At 44.5% G+C, this 20330-nt stretch overlaps 1 protein-coding gene across 2 annotated transcripts in view; it reads right to left on the bottom strand.

Moving 5' to 3' along the window:
• Positions 1-1769: 1769 nt before the first annotated feature.
• The window catches only part of LOC116854167 (mucin-12), a 77460-nt gene continuing 58899 nt past the window's right edge, over positions 1770-20330 (bottom strand). For both annotated transcript variants that reach the window (XM_032835831.1, XM_032835830.1), the window contains exons 3-8: positions 15603-15643; positions 11836-11989; positions 11680-11727; positions 9694-9809; positions 4397-8867; positions 1770-3193 (exon numbers count right to left, since the gene is read on the bottom strand). In XM_032835831.1, the coding sequence (XP_032691722.1) occupies positions 2904-3193; positions 4397-8867; positions 9694-9809; positions 11680-11727; positions 11836-11989; positions 15603-15643 (5120 nt within the window). In that variant the 3' untranslated portion in view covers positions 1770-2903. The remainder of the gene's footprint in view (positions 3194-4396; positions 8868-9693; positions 9810-11679; positions 11728-11835; positions 11990-15602; positions 15644-20330) is intronic.

Here is a 20330-nt window from a genome sequence, read left to right as displayed (position 1 = left end):
AAGACATTAAATAATTAATTTCCCTTATTCATAGACACTCTAGAATATTTTTTTTTTTTTTTTGCGATTAACGACGGTTATTCACAGTTTTTGTTGTGAAGTTTTGTCTGAGATATCAATGACTAAGGAGATGCCGATAAGTGGGTTTAACATGAAACAAATTTTTAGGGACGATTATTAATTGCCTTAAAAAAGTGAGGCTCTTACTTACCTGAAAAGTTGAGGGGAAAATGTACGTTAATGCAAGAAACATTACAAATCGATAGATTGTACTGTTTAGTTGTCGAGCTACTAAAATATTCAACCATTAAACTCAGAAGTAATAATATCGATACTAACTTTAACACATTGCTGAATGACTTAAAGCAACTCAGAGTACTGACGATTTTATCACACAGAACGCGGGAGGCATTAAGGGTCGTTTTTGACGAGCGAAACGGAGGTAAACAAAACCCTGTTTATTTATTCACATACTGTACAAAGGTATATTACATAAAGTCGATACAGCTACACGCTAGATCGCGTACTTAAATAATGACCTAGAAACCCCGTTTGGACGTTTCGGGATCGCAACGGAAGCGCATCGCTGACCTCGAACTGGCCAAACGAAAGAGAACGTTACCAACACCGTAATTTCAAGATACAAGTAGCTTACTGTTAGCCGGTACGTGTAGGAGTCGCGACAGACAGACAGACAGACAGAGAGAGAGAGAGAGAGAGAGAGAGAGAGAGAGAAAGAGAGAGAGAGAGAGAGCGAAGGCGAATAAATAATTTCGCGGATCCGCGCCGTGTGCTCGGACGAATCCCTCCGGGAGTCTTTTTGTAATACTGAACGTGTGCAACGTGTACGACGGCAGTTTCCGGACTGAATTGGAAGTTCGTACGGCGCAGCTCGTGAATACGAATTTGGTGTCGGCTGAAAATTAATGCGGACTTTCCGAAAGAGAACGGGAATGATCTCGTTGAGAAGGTGACGCGAGAAGAGGGTGAAATTGTGTCACGTAGAGTTCGACCGCGGCGCGAGGAGCCGCGAGCGCGTACCGGTGCAATTCACCACACCCCGCCAATCTCGCGTACAATTCAGCGGAGACGAGTTGCAAATTGAGAGAATGTACCCGGCGAACATTATTAGAGGAGCGGACGAGCCATACAAAATGCTGTACCCCTTTAGGTTGGCATGCAGGACAATCGCTATTTTACATGAGTATATATATATATATATATGCATTTATATATATATGTATATGTATGTATACGCTTCGGATATAGTCGATTTGCGCGATCAATGCTCTATGTCTGTCTGATGTTCTACAGTTACATCAGCAATTAAAGCTAACTCTCTCATTCCAAGCACGGTCGTGTACGTTACACTGCATAGCGAGAGAATAAAAAAAAAAAGAAAAAAAAGATGTAGAACACAACACATGAATTTCTGACAAATTGTTTTCTTTGAAGGTCAATTTTTTCGAAGTGGAAATATCACGATACTTTTTTGTTTGATTGACTGAAATATTGAAAAATTATGTGAGAAACGAATTCAAAAAATTCCGTCACTATATTGCTACACAATAAATTATTAAAAAATTAATTAGAAAAAATTAATTTTTTCGAAATAAAAATATCGCGATTTTTGATTGATTAAAAAATTATGGAAAATTATATAAGGAAAGAATTCAAGAAAGAAAAAAAGAAAAGAAGGAAGATTTCTTGAAGAAATTCAAGAAATAAAATTTCGGTATTTTATTTAACATGTATTGCGTAGTAAAAGAAAAAATAAATAAAATAACACGAATTTCTGTGTCAAAAATTATTAATTTTTATAAAATCAATTTTTTCGAAATAAAAATATCGCGATACTTTCTTGTTCGATTGATTAAAAAATTATTAGGGACTACGTAAGGAAAGAATTAGGCAAAATTCGGCCATTTTATATTGCTGCACGCTAAAAGCAAAGAAAACCTCTGAATTTCACTTAACATGTAGAGCCATTTAGCAATGAGAGAGCTAATTCAGGATATTCATACAGCGCGTCATTCACACAAAGTAGTTGAACGAGAGGGACGAAGTATGGCAAGCATTTTTTTGCAAGTAATATTTGCCGATATTTGGAGGCGATCGATGTTTTATTTCTTAATAAAAAGGACGGCGAGAGAGAGAGCAATACATTAATAATCTTAACGTCGGACTATTAACCGGTTAATCGTTACTTGCGATTTTATCAATCGACGATCGACCGGGACTCCGCATATTAACCGACAGCCTCGATCGCGGCTACCAAGCAACCGGCTGAAATTGCACGCCGAAAATCGGTCGTCGTAAGCTCGACCTACTTGATATCCGCGAGCGCAGGTGAAAAATCGTTTAAGTCAATCTCGGCCCTAAGCTAAATCGAACTTCACTTCGGCGCACGGCGCGCTGTCGATTCGCAGAGACGCAGGTGCCGCCGAATCTTCAGCTCGCACCTAACTCACTCTATCTCCGGCTGTTACACGTGTGTGGAGACGCGCGCGTTTACAAGAATTTAGCCTGACAAGAAAGAAGACAAGATTTTCGCTGATGTCAGACGGTGTGACGTCGCCGACACCTTAAACGATACCATTGCCTATTCCGTGCATCGGACTGCATTCCTGTTTGTCTGTCTGTTCAATAAATCTCACGTCAATTGATCGGTCGATTTATGGGCCGAGACCGATTTAACATCCGGCATCCGGCTGATCCCCGGAGCCGCGAGTTGAAGTTGAAAGAGTTTAGCTAAGCGAAGCGCGACGCGCGCGCTACGGGCGACAGCAACGATCTACTCCGACGTATCGACAGGTGAACGTCTTCTAGCACTCCAGCGAGATCTTCATCTCGCGAGTCTTCCGACGTACGCGTAGTTCCGATCGGTCCTCGATTGTGCGGCCTCAGCCCCATTTAGCGGCTATCGTGTAGAGCGACCTGAGCAGCTCGAGAGCCCGATTGTCGGACGCGACGGCCTCGTCGAACAAAGAATTGTTCGTGTCCGCCGGGATGTCCTCGTCCAATCTCCTAGCGAACGCGTCGGTACTCTCGGTGGTGGTGCGGAACCTCCGTCCCGCCCTGCTGCTGCGAAACGTGGTGATCGATGGCTCGGACGACGTGGGTTTCACGGACGTCGCTCGGGGTGCTTTCGTCGTCGTGCTACTCGGCGAAGCAGCAGCGGCACGTGCTTTACCTGTAAGCGGAATACACGGGAGCATCAGTCGGGAACATGGAGCGCTCCTAACGTTGTACTCATTGCTGACATTGCAGCGCGGGATATTATACTGGAACAGCAACATTATACTGGAAAAGGTGGACGTTGTCTCGTAGAAATAACGTAGGAATAACGGAGAAAATCTCTCCGGCATTACTCTCTGCAAACGCGCGTGATCATCAGCGACTGACGATTGTAGGACGTAATGAAATCTTAATGCAAAGTCTCTTATATATAACTGATGAGTGAGAAAATAAAAAGGACAATTCATTAATGGCGCAATTATGATAAGCACATCGAGTTCTTCACATTTTTAGCACACAATGAAGATTGGGAGAAAAATGATCACGTACAATTATACGTGAATTTTATGTAATGAATTTTATCTCTATATATAATAATACATAATTATACATGTTCACACAGAAAAAAATGTTGTTGTGCAAATATAATCAAAGTAATTGCTTATGTTTGTAGCAGTCGTGAATCTCTATGTTCAATTGAATGTAACTATTTTTTCTTTTTTCCACTCAGTAGCTTCTTTCCGTGTGAACATAATTACATATGAAATAATAACTATTACCAAATATCTTCGTTATTTATACTAAATAATATAAAAAAATAGTTTCTATAGAAATTTTATGGTTTTGAAGGAAACAGCACCAAGCCATAACGGAATTTTGTTTAAGGTTCCTTTATGTTTCTTTTTTACAACAATCAATTTTACCCGTTTTTCTATGTACAAAAGTATTTAGGCGAATATTTGTCGAAAAATGAATAGTTATATTTCATATTTTTCACTAAAAAATATCAGGATAAAATAAAAAAAATATATTTCAGAAAGTATCTATTTTTTGGAAATTTCATTTGAGTACTTTTATATGCAGAATGATCAATTGATTCAGATTAGAAAAACCATGATTCCACTTAAAATTAAAGGCCATCTTAAAAAATCTCGCACATAGCTCTACTCATAAAAAATCTCTTTGTCACTACGTTATGTCTCTTCTTCAAAATCGTAAAAAACTTTTGTAGCAACTATTTTCTAATGTCGTTTGAAATAACGGAAATATTCAACATGGAAACAGTTATTACCTCACCCTCTATATGTTATTATATAGGAACATAGCAGGAATTATATATAATTAATATATATACTCATATATTTACATACGCACGTACCGATAGGTAGGCTAAGTCTGCTGATACCGGCGACGATCTCCCGCGATTCCTCGGAACTGAACTCATTAACGGGCATTCTCAGCAGAGCGTCCAGCAATTGCTCCTTCTCCTCCTCCATCGTCTTGTTCTGGGGTCCGTTGCAATGGCTTATCAGCAACAGCACCAATTGTCTCACCGTCTCGTTATTGTCAGCCTGCTTCATCACTCGCATCAGCGTGTTGGAACTCGTCTCGTTCAAATTGCCGAACATCTCCTGCGCCTTAATCACCTCATTTTCGGTGGTGTTCCACGAGCTGGTCACCGTGAAAGGGAGCAAAGTAGATGGCAAGTTCTCCCGGGAAACTGAATTGGTCGATGTCACTGAGGACGTGATCGTGGTCGTTATACTAGACCGCGTCGTAATGATCGGAGTTGGAGTCGCAGTGTTCTCCGCGGCGAACGTCGTTGGCAATAGAGTGAACGCCACGGGCGAGTCATTGTCGTTGGGCGCCCATTGCCAAGGACTCGGTGTGCTGGAAGTTGTTGTCGTCCGTGACACCGTCGTTTCGTCCTCATTTTCGGTGGAGAATGTCGATGGCCTTACAGTGGACGCCGCTACGACGAGCTCCGCTTCCTCGTTGACGCTGTTGTCTGTCGTGGGCGATTGAGTGACGTCGTTAGTGGATTCCAGACCATGATTGATGTGGCGCGGATCCACAAACACCGTCGTCTCCCAGAGCTGAGTGACCATGGGCGAGGAGGTCCAGTGATCGTCGCTCAGCGAGCTGGACTGTTTGCTGGACGACGTGTTGGTCAGCTCGCTGGACGTGGCGCGAATCACGGTAGCGGTATATGGCGTGACGTCAGCATTGCTGACAGTCGCTGTGACAGGATCTAACGTCCCGACGGAGGCTTGAGTGGGTGACAGTGTCGTCGTCGGCGTTGTCAGCGTCGCCACCGTGGTCGCTACGTTCTCCGTAGACTTGCGAGTGCCTTCTATGCGATTGTAGCTATTCCTGAACTTTACGTATGAACTGCGAGCTGTGACGAGAGACTCTGGATTTTGCTCCTCAGGCAACGTCGTCGAGTCATAATAACGTATCCTGAAGGGATGAACAGTGCTGCTGGCTGCTGCTGGTTCATAGGTAGACTTGATCCTTGGTAAAGGCGTCGTCGAGCGCGCCTGAGTCGGCACGATGCTGTTGGAGACCTCGAAGCTCTTCACATTGCCGAAGCGTTGATAATGAGGTGGCGTGAGATTCTGCACGGGCTTGTCGCTGGCGGAGCCTCTGCCCCAAGTGGACGTAGTCGTCCCTACGGGATATTGGAAGGACGGCACCGTCGATGACGCCACATAGTTGTTTATAGGCGTAGCGTTGGATGGCTTGACGTTCTTGCCGTAGGGTTGGAAGGTCCTCCCGCTGTTATTGTGGAATCCAGCAATCTTGTTGCGACTGGCGTCTTTATCCGACGGGAAGTAATTGTTGTAGACCGGCGATAAGTCAGTCGAGTCCCTCGTGTCAGCGTCGTAACCGCGAATGTCATTAACAGCAGTGGTGCCGAAAGCATGGTTCACCTCATAGGCGAATGTATTGCCGCCCATGACCTGCGTGGATGTCTCCACATATTCCCCGGAGTCGCCGGGCGGCAATAGAGTCGTGCTCGGATAATAAACTGGTCTCCGCGTGGCCAACGGAGTTGAATAATAGTCGTCGTAAGATGTCGTGTAGTAGGTCGAGTATGACCTGTCAGTCGTGGTGGGCGGCTGCAACGTGGTGGGAAACACTGTGGTGGGTTTGCGTCTCCTAGCAGAGTCGGTGTCGTCCGAAAAGTCCAAGACTTCGTCCTTCTCCTTCGTCACCGACGAATACTCCTCCGCAGTGGTCGGGTACAGCGTCGTGGTTTCGAACTGGCCGCCATCTATCGTGGTCACCGGTGGTTCTGTGGGTCTGATCTCCGTTAATACCTTCTTAAAGGTATCTGGGTCCTGTAGGTACGCCGATAGAGCGTGAGTAAACACCTGAGCCAGCTCACGGAGCTTGGTACTGTTGGTCTTCCTGGCGCCGTTCAAGGGTCCCTCGCTCTGCTCGATCTCGAGGTCCTCGTTGTCGATCTCGCCAACGTCTTCAGCCTCTGCTGTGAGCTCGGTCACTGTGGCGTTTCCTTCAAGCGCGTTGTTCAAGTTGAACAGCTCGGCGTACGAGGAAATGGTGTGCTGTGTGAGAATGCTGGTAGGCAATTCCACGGATGAGCTGTGCGCACTGGAAAGACTCTCTTCTTCTGGAAAGACGACCTCTTCTTGGTGCTCGATACTCACGGATGATTCGGCGGTTTCGTTAGAGTCGAAATTGTCGCTGGCCGTGGCGAAATACAAGGCCAATGAGTGCAAAGTGGACGATCCAGGAGCGAAAGGGATGTTCCTACCGGATGCTCCCTTCTTCTCGGCCTCGTTCAGATTATCCGCGTTATCCTCCAGACCCTGAAGGGAGTGCAACATGCTGAGCGCGTGTTCACGTTCAGTGTAAGGCCTGTTCTCCAAATTGCTTGTGGATTGCTTGCTATTAGTCGTCTCAGGTAGATATGTCGCCCTATCCTTGGGCCTACTCGTCACAGGCGACGACTTTACCTTGGGTATCAGGTTGCTCGTCGTGATGCGATAATCCGCGATGGTCGGGCTGTAAGTCGATGCGGTGATTGGCGGCCTCGAAGTGGTGGTCATCGTGGAATAGACGTAGTTCTTGGTGAAAGGTACGTAAGGACCTAGAGTGGACAAGACCTTCCCCTGTTTGTAAGTGAAACTGGTGTCGTATGGACTCAGAGTCTTGCTGGTGGAGCCGCTCTGCTGATAGACGTTGGTGCTCCGCCACGGCTTTTCGGTCGAGCTGATCGAGTTTTGCCGGAAGTTCGGCGAAGAGGCGAGCGACGGATCCCTCGTGGTGCCTTTGGGCTCGATGTCGGCGATACTATTCTCGCCCCGGTAATCCGCATGGGTCGCTGCGCCGCCTCGAGCCGTTTGACCACGAATGTCATCGAAGTAAGGCGTCGACGACGGATACGCGTTCTGACTGACGGTCGATGTGGTGTTCACCGTGTCGAATCGAGAGCTCTCAGTGTTCAGATACGGCCGTGTGGTCGCGAAGGATGCAGTGTCGCGATCGATGTCCCTTTCGGTCACTTTACTGTCTATGTACTGATGCGGATAATTCGAAGCTGGTGGAACTCGCCCTATGGAGGCTGGTGTCTGTTGATCGTTGTAGGTCGTAGAGAAGGATTCTGTGGCCTGGTAGTCTTCGATGGTGGACGCCGTCATGGTCGTCAGGTCGGCGGGAGTATAAGTCGTTTCCGGGATGTCTTCCTGCCTGTAGAAGGAAGTACTGTAGAAGGGCGTTTCGCTGGTCGGCGTGTACTGCAGCGTGGTCTCGTAAGGTGGTATCGTCGTCGTCCTGGGCTTGTAAATGGGGGCGAACGTGGGCCCGGGGAACTGCGGCGCGCCGATTTTCGGCGTAAAGGACACCCTGTTGTGGATACTCTGGTCGTTCCTCTCCGGCGTCACGGTGGTCGTCTCTCGGTCGTCGATCGTGGAAGCCCGGTGCTCGTAGGAATGGTAGTAAAATTGTCGATTGTTCTCGGATTTGCTGTTGAAGCGATTTCCCCGATTGGACACAAACGCGGCGCTCTCCGCGAATTGCTGGAACTCCCTCGGCGGCGACGCGGTCGTGGTTCGGAAGGTTGTCGTTTCCATGTAGGTCGGAGTCGCCTTTTGCGGCTGATTGGAGCCGAGCAGATTGTTTCGCGTCAGGGTCCGTGATTTTGAGTTACGGATGTCCGGTTTATCGCTGCGCGCTGCGCTCTGGGTGGCACGGTAGTGGTCTTGCGCGTTGCCGAAGGTATTCTGGTAATTCTGCCGGGTGTCTTGGAACTTGTTGCCGTGCTCGTAGTTGAACTTACCGCTCTGCGTGTCCACCAGCTGATTCCTCTGCCTGTTGGCGGCCTGATAATTCGAGCCGCCCTCGTGATATTGTCGTTGCTTCGTCGTCGGCTGATTGAAGGTCTCGGATGGTTGCGTCGTCCTCGCGTTACCCTCCTGGAAGTAACGGCCGGAGTCTCGTGGGTTATCGAAGACGTTGTTCGGCCCGAAATGCTGCACGGACTTTGGTTCTTCCTGCCGCTCCGGGATCTGATTCTGCTTGGCCGACTGACCGAACGGATTCGTCCTACCGTTTTGCCTGCCGTCGTAGTCGGGACTCTGTGTCTCGTAGTAATTGGCGTCGTTCTGCTCCACCGTGCGATGGAACTCGGACTTCATCTTCCTCGCGTCCGCGCGCTTCCTCTCCTCCTCGGCCAATTGCTCGGCGCTTTGCTCATACAGCTCCGTGGACTTGCTGCAGTCCACCTTAAACCACCAGTCACATATAAGCTGCGACTGCTGGAAGATGGTGCCATTGGGACACAGGAACGAGATCTTGCGTCCATTGTCGCAGATGTGAAATACCTGGAAATACAGTCAGCGTTGGTTACGTGCCTCTCATCGACCGTAAAACGTTCGCGGACAGCACTAAAAACCGTCACGAATGTTAGTCGCTTCCCGGCAATCTCACGGCGTTCCACGTAGAACGTGTAGCGTATCTTTGTTTTGTTTACGTCTAAAACTTTTATTTATTTAATTCCACACATATCTTTAATCAATTGTGAACTTAAATTTAAACTTAAATTTAGCTAATTTTTTACTAATTTCACTACTTTATTTCTTCTTTCACTTGATTTGGTAAATTTCGCAATCGACATATTATGGGTTCGTATTGGCTTTTTTCATACTAAGATGTCCAGGAATGACTATCCCCTTTGAATTCCCGAAAGAGGCATTTTTCTAAACCACGAGAAATAAAAATGGCGATAAAAAAGATTTTAAAGCAATCAAAATGGCTCCATTGGGTATTCTAGTGCTAATTTATAAATAACTCTCTTGTTAAAATTAAGAGTTCAAATCTCTACATTATGATGGTTGGATATATTTAAGAGTCTGGGTTATTATTTTCTATTATTACGTTATTATATATTAAAATATACTTTGGTTGATCATCTTATTCGTTGTGAAAAAATATTCAAAAAATGAGACAAAATTCACGTTGAGAAGAGAAAAACAATCACTGTTTGTATCGCAGCCTTTTATCGACAATGGACGTTTCTCCAAGCGAGAGACCGCACCGACCTGTGACTTACGACAGTCGATTTAATGGGGGACATTTCTCCGCGCAAGTCACGCTTCTCACAGTGCAATTGCTCATCCGAGCGAACTATATGATATCGATACCACCTACTTGGCAATTTGTCTCTAAATCCGCGTAATATCCACCTCTCAGACCGCGACAGCTGAATGAAGTGGCTGGAATCGAGGTGAGGGCTGGGTAATCCACCCCGGGCTGTCCCGTCACGCCTGAGTACGAAGCGGGAGTGTTATTAAATTTTATGGCGCACCCGCGCGTCGTATCGTCGCCGCGCGACGCGCACGCGATGCCTTTCAGACATTCGCCGCGCGCTTTCGCGCGGTCGTGCTTTTAAAGTATGAATTTCCGCGATATAATCGCTTAAGCTTTTACGAGCCATGCAAGCCGCGCCCATCGATTTTTCCGGCACACACACACGAAATTCCACGCGGAACGATAACTTCGCGAGGCCGGCAATAAAGATCGCTCCCCTGCTCCACACCCTCCCTTTCTCTCTCTCTCTTCCTCCTCCTCCTCCCCAACCAACCCTCTCAGCCTCCGCCGGCGTGTAATGCCTTCATGCAAAAGATGATAAACGAGCGACGGATTGCACGTCGATACGCTCGCCGCGCGTTTCAGAGATTTAATTAACGCGGACGCGCGATAAACAATGCGATTGCGTCACGATCGGCGGAGATAGCGGAATAGCGCACAGACGTAGAAAGTCTGTCACTTCGCGGAAAGTCACGAAGTGCCGGCACAATCATCGTAAAACGAAAAATTGCGCCTCGTGGGAAAGCGGAGACGCGGTCCGATCGCTCTGAGATATTCGCACGCACTCAATGACTTTCGCTTACACAGCCTTGCGTAACATCTGACGCTTTGGTAAGATGCCTGTGGAAGCGACACCGGCATCGAGTGCTCTCATTTCGCGCCGGTCCGCATGCCGGCCGGAACGGTGCCGCCGCGATGGAATGTCCCAAATGCTCATCGAACGCGCTTTCGGGTGCATTTGCGGTAAGTATTTGCATAGATACAGCCTGCAGCGGATATTTACATGTATGCACGACATGCTCACGTGCGACGGACAGCTTTGCACGGGTCAAACACAGACAAGGAGGTTGCACACATACACACACACACACACACGACGTGTGCCGAGGCAAAGAAATCGGGCAAACGTCGACTTCATGCTTGCAAAATGCGTGCAAAATGCGGAAAATCGAAAATGCGAAAAGCGAATATCGATTTCACAGTTTCTCATTCGTAGTTTACATCTCGCTTACCTACTACCCCGCTCGAAATTCAAGAATAAAGTGCGCATAGAGAAAGAAGCTGAATTAACGTGACAATAAATGAGACTTTTGGCTGAAGGAAACGGAATTTCTAGTCCAAATTTGGTTCATAAAAACTAGGTTTCCTTTAATTAATTATTTTTACTAAATTATTTAATTGCAACTTATTCACGCGGAGGAAAAGTTTGGCTGAATGAATGAGCTAAGCCTTTGGGCGAAGGAAACGGAACTTCTGGCTCTTAGAGCCAAATTCAACTCATAAAAGCATGGTATTCTGTTTCCTTTAATTAATAATTTACGTTTTTACTTGCAACTTACCAACACGAAGAAAAAGGTTTGAATTAATGAATCAAAAAGGTTTACTTGAATTAATGAATCAAAAGCTTTTTGATTAGAAAAACGGAATTTCTGACTCTTAGAGCTGAATTTGGCTCATAAGAACCAGACGTTCTGTTTCCTTCAACCAAAAGGCGTTTGACTCGTTCATTGTCACATTAATTCGACTAAACTTTTATCTCCATGCGAATAAGTTACGAATACATAATTCAGCAAAAATTATCACACATTCGGGAAAATTCTCCTGGAAAAACAGTTTCGCGTAAATAAGGTTTTTCTAGGAAAGAAGTTTTAATTCGGCAAGAGTACTCACAGCCGAAAAAGTTCGACAGTTTATTCCGTGGACGGCAATAATAGCGGGACTGCCGGGATTTCGGGCGGGGGGAGAGGGGGAGGAGAGTAGTTTTACATCGAGGAATAAAGAAACGTCTGCATGCATGGAGAGAAGTATGCTTTTAAGTAATAATACCCGCTCCTTTGAGCCACTCCTTGAGAAGATCCTCGTTACCGAAGAAGACTGGCAATGAAAGAAAAAGCGAGTTGCTTTAGTCAGGTTGGGATAAAAGAAGAAGAAGAAAAGTTAGCTCGACGTAGTCTCGAGGTTAGTAGGACAGTCTGAGAGAACCTTGGTAAACTTGGTACTCGCCGTTCTTCTCCGGCGCCAGCCTTTTCACGATTTTCTTCAGCGCTTCGACGTCTTCCTCGGATGCCTCGAGACTCGACAGGTCCAATTCCGAGAGGAACTCTGGCAGTCTCGCGTGCTCGACATCTCGCGAAGCCTGCAACGTAATACGCTCTTAGAATGTAGAACTACTTCCAGAAAAGCGCTCGCAACGCACGAGTTTCCGCGAGTCTCTCGGAAAATATGCTATTTTCAACTCGAACTCGTAGCTTATCCGACGAGATTATTTCCCTTTCAGTCCCCTGCGTCCCTCTTTTGTCGTTAATCTCTCTCTCTCTCTCTCTTGCGCGCGTGAGATCGCCGTTTAATATAGCGCGATGAGGCGATAAATAGACGTGAGCCCGTTATCGCTAAGAAATCCAAGTAGAAATGTAATTAGCCGAATTGAGTTAGAGACTAGTGGTTTTTAGCTGATTAGATTAAATTTTCTAATATTCTAGTTTATAATTTCTAATATGCTAATATATGAAATACCGGTGCTCTTCGCGCCAACTTCGCGACTCATCTTCGTTAACCGCTGTCAATATTCACGTCATCCCCAGAGCTGAACATTTCATCGTCGAGGTTAACATTACGGAAGTTACCTCTGCCCAAGAACTTGGAAACTCAAGTGGGGCCCATTATCGGTTTGTCCCACTTCACCATATTTTTCCTCCAGCCGACGTAATCGAGATTAACGAAAAGCGCATGAACGAGCGAATTAATTATCTGCCGTCGTCGGCGCGATTATCAGAGAGAAGAACGCGCAAGAATTGTCTATCCCGGCGTCGTGCAAATGAGAGAAGATGGCCGGCGAGCCATTTTTTGGCCGAACTTTTACGCTAATACGCCATTTTCGCGCCGCGCGCGCGCGCACGCACACGTGTCGAAGCGTTAATAATTAGGCAATTTATGCGATCGCACGCTTGGACGCACGCACGCATATTAAACGCCATCGATTTCGCGTACGCGCAGAACGATAACGGCGCGCAAAACGCGAATGAACGGGCCAACTCGTCGCGGAGGTTATCCCGCTCGCGTGGCCGCGATGAAATCCGATACTGCAACCGTGTCCCGCGGCCGGGGGTTACCCGAAAGTTTGATTAAATTCGCTACAACGTGCGTCCGGCGCCGTTATACGGGACGGCGTTCCGCGTAAATCACGGTTTTAACCCGGTAAACGCGCGTCGGTCGTCTACGAGTACTGACCATTGTGTCGTATTTATCAAAGCCGGACGTTAACGGGAACTTCGAACGCACTCCCCGGCAGTGCATCGGCAATTCCATTCGGGCGATTTTTCACCGGCGGGATTTGCGCGGGAAGGGGAGGGGGAAGGGCGGACGGTTGGGAGAGGCAACGAGAGTGGCGAGAGAGCTCATGCCGCGGTAATTAGATCGCTCTCGCGCGCCCGTAAATTAAAATCCGCGTTACGTCTGTAAAACGAGAAGGGAACGCTCGCGGAAGGAAGTTTCGCGTCGTCGACGCCCCCTGGCGGCGACGGCTGTCCCGCCCTTCTACCCTGCGTATCGATTGTCCTCTAGGGTAAATCGTCCTAACGCGGTACGTACATACGACGCCGCGCCACCGTATGGAATTCCGCGAAAGTTAAATTGCATCGCGCTGGAAATAACGCGCCGGGAACTCTAATTGCTTGGTCGCTAATTAAGCTCGGCGGCTGGAAGAGTCGGTCGATCGGAATCGCTCGGTCTTGAGATTGGCGTCTTGAATATATTAACGAGAATATCGCTCTTCGTTCGCTCTTGGTTCTATAGAATTAAGATAGCTCGTGTTATATGTGTGTGTGTGTGTGTCGCGGTGTTTTTAAACTATCGTCTAGTCGGTCGACGAAGAATAATTCGCGGATGTAAAAACTCTGTCGCGCGCGCGCCAACTTTATGAGCTGTCAAGATATCCATAATTTAATTACATTCAAAACTCAGAGACTTAATATTAAACTCGTCAGAAACCATAGATTAGATTGAACTTGTCACCATATAATTATTTAAATGACCTATCCGCGAAATTAAAAGTGGCATTGAGAGAGAGAGACCAAGTTGCGAAACACGTAATGAAACTTTCAATCAACGGACCATAATAATTACGCTTGTGATTTTTTCTTTGTCTACGTGTGCAAATAGTGGTATATTCCTAAGTACTCTCCAAAGTATAGTCAGTATATTTTCTATCGAAATATATCGCATTTATAACCGGAGATTCAGCTCAGTGTTGACTCATTAATTGATAAAAATTTTCTTTGACCAAGAAATAATCGGCAAATCAATAATCAAAATACATGTCATACATAAAATTACTAATAATTTTATCGATCAATAAAGTTAATTATTCATCAAACTTTGATGTAATTGATTACATACTGATTAATAATTAATCTCATCGATCGATTAAATTTCATGATTACACGACGATTAGTTAATTGTGATTATTGATTTGTTTTAATGGATTAATATGCCAAAATGTGTAGTTGCAAGTATGGCACTGCAATCACACAGAAAAATATCACTGAAAGGATCAGTTAATAGCAACTGTTTCCATTATTGATGCAGTTTACAAACACAGACTATGATGTCGCATACAAGGCGCACGGAAGCCGTTAATTCCATCGCTACAAACGCATAAAGTTGGATTTGCTGCAAATCTATATAACAAATCTGTGTACTGCAGATTTTCCAATGTAAAACGTTACTTCCACTGCTCAAAATCAGCGAGATATGCACGCAAAAATGCATTCAAGTATTACTGCATTCAAATATTACTTATAGATATTATTTTAAAGTATATATATACAAGTTTATATATACACAAATCTGTGTCACAAGTTCATCACCAGCGTCAAATTTATCTAAAATGTTCTGAATCCTGAGTAAGTTTAACATTTCAATCAAGAATATTAAAAAGAATCGGTTTCCTTACAAAGTAAGGTCACCTTTTCCCACGATAAAGTTTTATAATATTCTTGTAAAGAGAATAAATGCTTCTTTTAAGTACGTAATAACGAGCTCCTCTACAATTTTTGATGAGTATATTTAAAAACTATTCCTATGAAGATAATCTTTTGTTGGAAATAACCTTCACTTAAAGAAGACAAGTAAATTGAATAATCGCTTTTTTTAACAGTATAATGGTATTTTTTGTATGCAGAACGAGAGAGAGAGAGAGAGAGAAAGAGAGAGAGAGAGAAAGAGAAAGAGAGAGAAGCAACAAACTGGGAGCGTTTCCATTGAAAATCAATGAATGCTCACTGATTGTTGATGAAGTATTCCTGTTACTGATCCAACCGGGAACATTGCTACTGATTCACTTTAAGAGAGTACGTACTATTTTCTTCCTATACATGTATAATTACCTCATCTCGACTCTTCATTACATAATAGATTTGAAGGACTCGGAGTAAAGCAGCATAAAATTGATTTGATCCGAAAAAAGTTGGAAAGTTAATACAAGATTGCATTTTTCTCTGCACATTGCATATGGCATTTACAGTAATTGCAAAAAGTACGTTACTGTAACTGTAACTGCAGTAATTCGAATCTCCGGCCGGAAGAAAGGGACACATCTGGCCGCTTTAAGTGAGATTACACGGCGGTAGATGCGGCACAAATACAAAACGACGAAGAAAAGCCGTAACGAAAGGCGAAGTTAGAGTATGCGGTTTTTATTCCGAGTCCCTCGCGCAAATTGTATAGAGAGAGAAAGAAAGGAACACACTCACCTTCGCCTCGCACTGGCCAGGCGTGTAAGTAGCTGCGATACCTGCAAATTGGAAGCGGGAATTAGAATTTGAATTAAACAATCATGTGCCTCGTGCTATACACGGAATTAGTCAGTCGGTCTGGCACGCGCGGCGAATCTAATCCCAGGTAGAAATTAATCGAGGTGGGCCCTAAGTACGTAGTAATTCTAGCTAGAGATACCCCAAAATAGGCATGTCTTTGTAGGGCCAAAACAGATAGATTTTGAATAGAATTTTGAGAATAGGCCATGGACTGATGCTGATGTGAATGCCCCAAAGTAGACATGCCTTCATAGGATTCAGACAAGGCCAATCTTGAATGGAATTTCGTGAGTAGGTTATGGATCCTAACATTCACGCTCCAAACAAGGCTTGTTAACAAGGCTTGGTCAGACAAATTAGCCAATTCTTTAAACGGTTTCAGTGAGGAAACGATTGTACATTAATTGTTAATGATTGATAATTATAAAGTAAACATTTTGATGAGTGTGTATGTTACTATCTTTCAAACAGTTGAAATATGAATTTTGATATTAAAAAAATTTTGTGATTTTGAATGGATAAGTTAGCCAAAAAAATTTTAAAAAAGATACTCGGTACTGATAATAATAATCATTATATACAAAGATATTATATGTAATAAAAAAAACTAATAAAAAAATAATAAAAATTAGAAAACACATTATAATAAGCGTGCTAAGAAAGAATTTCATTTAGTATACCTTAAATAAATATATCAAAACAGACCCTTAATTCGTCATTTCAGTCAGGTCTAGATATACAAAATAGAGTATAATTCATAAGTTTAGGCACTAATTTGTAGGAATGTTATATCTTTGTATAGGGATTACACTGAAAAAAAATTATTTTTGTACTTGGAACGAAAATATACGATTTAGTTGCCATTGCATATTTTTCTGCTTGCCTAAGCACATATATTATTAAGAAAGCAGAACACATATAACAGTAATAAAATTTGTTGGTTGTAATTACCATTTGGTTGATCCCGTTTTAATCAAATTATGATCTGATGTACCAAATTTTCAGTGTAAATAAACCTGTCTTTATAGAACCTCGATAGAAGCAAGGCAAAACTAGGCTCTTTTTGACCCGCGTTTTAAGTTTCCATCCGAGATTTGGACGTCCTGTGGCCGATTCCAACGCGACTATGGGGTATTGTGCGTTCGTATTCCGGGGTCGGGGTTGCGTAACGCGACGCGATGGTTCGCGAAAATGGCGAACGGTGAACGACATTCGAGCCGATTTCGCGTGGCGAATAAAGAAGCTTTATCGACGAATGCGTGCACCGGCAGAATTGCACCGGGCACGATCGATAACGCCCGTATAATCCGCCCTGGGGATTATAATAAAATTGCATTGTACATAGCGATCTCTTTTTCACGTTGTTTGTATACCGCTTAACGCTGGGGAATAGCCTGCTCACAGACGGGATTACGACGCTACCGATACATTCAGGACATCACAGCGAACTTGTCAAACGCATTTCGGCTCATGAGTAATTTTATACCGCGCCCGGAGGGCGAAAGCTGTTTTACATATTCAACGACGAGAACCGGAGGGCCGAAATGGTTTTTTTCAAAGCGCTCGAATGATCGTCGGCACGAGGGATATAACGTTGCACACAAAGACAGTCAAACATACATGGGATGCTGAAAATGAAAAAAATAACTGTGAAAAATCAGGGAAACGATATGCGTTCGTTCGCAGAAGCTCCCTTGTTGTAATAAAGCTATTTTCGTGAAAAAAAAAAAAAGAGAGAGAGAAGCCGGGAAAAAATAACGTTTTAATACTCTCATGTTCTTGATGTGTGCACAGAGTACGCTCGCATGCACCTCTTGCATAATGCCTCGAAAATCGCGGACACCTTCCGCGACTGCAAGCACTCTCCTTTCATACACACATACACACACACACACACAAAGGTTAAACCGCCTGCTTCACCGTTGAAACGTAATCTTTGAGCGAAGTTTGAACGAAAGGAGCTTCAAAAGCTGGCTATGCGAGCGCATAACGCGCCTCCTTCGTCAAATTGAGCAATTAGCAGCGAGTTAACTTCGCTCCGGGAGAATGTTAAGTTGAATTACGACTGCGAAGATAACTGTAATATTTTAAAATTGAAATAAATGCCGGAAAGAAGGTAAAAGGATGGGAGAGAGGGAGAGAGAGGGGGGGGGGGGGGAGAAAGGGGGAAGAAAAGAGAAGATATAACGTTCAATTAAAATCTCGCTGTGGAAAAACTCGTCAAAGGACCGACGGTCGGGAGAAAGCGCGCGATATTTGCTGCACGTTACATAAACTGCATGTAAAAGCTCGATGAGAGTTCAGAGGTTCAAACTACTTTGTTTAGATATTTGACATGCCGGCGTTACAAGTTCACACGGTATTTAATATTGTATGCGATAACCAGAGTCAGGTCCTACGTACTTCGCCACCGCCGTTCGTTCCCCCTTAACCTCCCCCCTCCCCACACTCTGCATAAACATTTTTCGTTGCTATCGTGAAGTTGTTCCCTTCCTCTTTCGCATGGAACATCATTGCGCGTATACACGCTCGCCGTTGTTTCCGCCGGGTTTGGATTTCGCGAACGGAACGAGCAGACTCTCTGGAATTAATAAAAAGTATCTCCGCAAAAATCGATCGCGAGACACCTTCGGGCGTTCAATGGAAATACGCGATCGAAAAAAAAACGTAATCCTCGCGCGAGACGAACGATGGCGACGACGGTACTCGTACGAGAAAGCTTAAACAAGAAAGGAGAGAGACGCGTAATGACGCTGAATATAAAGCCGTGAGAGGAACTTTATTGGGAAATACAGAGATGCGACAAAGTAATAAAGATGGATAAAAAGTGAGCGCGGGCGAGATCGTAACTTGCCCCGCGAAATTCTCCGCGAGATCGCGGGAAACGTGCAAAGTTCCGCGAAGGTAAGCGACGAAGTTCCGTGGCGATGAAAAATTTTCCGCGCATACTTGCACTCTAAGTCCTGGATATCGAATCGCGTTCCCAGCGAAGTACTCGCGAACTTTTCCACTTCGCTACGTTGAGAGGTTTCTCAAACGTTATTCAGTAGTTGCAGTTAATCCGATATCTCTATTCCACTATGAGAATTGCCGTATAGATTCTCGACGAGCACGGAAAAACAGGGCGACCCGCAACGGCGCGTCCGAGTCAGATTTCCACGGAAAGCCTTAATTGGAAGTGCGCGATCATGAATTATTAATGCGATCCAATATACTTTCCTGCGTCTCTTCTTTCCTCCGTCTTTCCCCCCTCTTCCGAACTTATTCCCCAATTTTTAACAACTGCCTGTCTCAAAATCGTTCGCTGAGACTTACTTATTTACTATCACCTCCAGTCCTCGGTGCCTCTTGGTGGAATTATTAATAGTAAAATATTAAGACAAATTGAGAACTTCAAGAAATTTTTTTGAAATCAGTTAAAAATGAATAAGATAAATTTTTCAATAACTGAACTAATAAGAAAGCACGATCAGTTTTACATTTTTATCAATCAATAATTAATCAATAATGGAATTACTGCCAAAAATAACGTTTATATAAAGCTTCGTTTTGTCAGCGATCGAAAAGTAATGGAAAATAAAATAATCAATAAATATCAATTATATAATTTTAATGGAATATTATAGATAATGTCGGTTGTATATCAGTAATTGAACTAAAAAATAAGTCATGTCTCAACCATAGAATAATGCGGATTCATTGATTGAATGCTTATCAGATAATATTGCATATTAGCGTAAAGAAATGTCTTTTAAATTTCAAAGGTTTTTTCAGAAATATGAAATGCAAATGCATTATTAACGCTTGAGTCACTGGAACATTGTTCAATCGCTGGGACATTTATCTTACAAACTCGATATTTTTCACAGACGTTTCTAACGAGGAGTCTATTTTTCTTTGGACATTCAAACTAGAATAGAGAATTTAGTAGAAAAACCGACAAATCTCTTGCATCAAGCGAATACAATTGATTCACTGCCTATGATGATGGACGATCGTTTCGCTTGAGTTACACGTGGATTTCTAAACGCGCGAGAAAATTGAACCGCGCGCGAGATGGGAGAGTCGAGCGTGTTAATAAATACAAGTTAATTGCCTCTCACGATTTCCCCTTACGTGGCTTAAGCGCGCTATCTTCTTTTGTACGTAAATTTCGCGAGAGGTGGATGAAATCTCCATGTATCAGCGGCACGTACAAAAAGGAGAAAAAGAGAAAGAGAGAAAGAGAAGGAAGGATCGAAAGAGCGAAAGAGAGAGAGAGAGAGAAGGATCGAAAGAGCGAGAGAGATTCGTGGCAGCGACAAGTGCGGTGACAAATGCCGCGTGAATGGTCGGTGAGTCAACAACATCGATCTTCCTGTACCGCAGATTGCGCCGTCCTTCTCGGAGCAGAGAGGAGTAAACGACCGTAAATCCCAGCCGAGGGATCCGTCGCGCCTCCGATTCACCTTCGCCGCGGAAGCGAATCCTTGACTTTATCCGCACGACAGGATGATGCCACGGCGCTCCCACGCTGCCAGAGATATGTACGCGATTGGCCCGTAATTATCGGCCACCGGCGCGCAGATGAGAGCGGCGCCGATAAGAGAAATAATAAATAAAAATGTTAAGCAATTCTCTCCTTCTCTCTCTCTCTCTCTCTCTCTCTCTCTCTCTCTCTCTCTC

Source organism: Odontomachus brunneus, unplaced genomic scaffold, assembly GCF_010583005.1.
Source record: "Odontomachus brunneus isolate Ranch 3 - 2012 unplaced genomic scaffold, Obru_v1 Obru_scaffold_009, whole genome shotgun sequence".
In the NCBI taxonomy this organism is placed as follows: Eukaryota; Metazoa; Arthropoda; class Insecta; order Hymenoptera; family Formicidae; genus Odontomachus; species Odontomachus brunneus.
The sequence above is the reverse complement of the archived record's forward strand: the minus strand, read 5'-3'. Positions and strand labels throughout refer to the sequence as shown.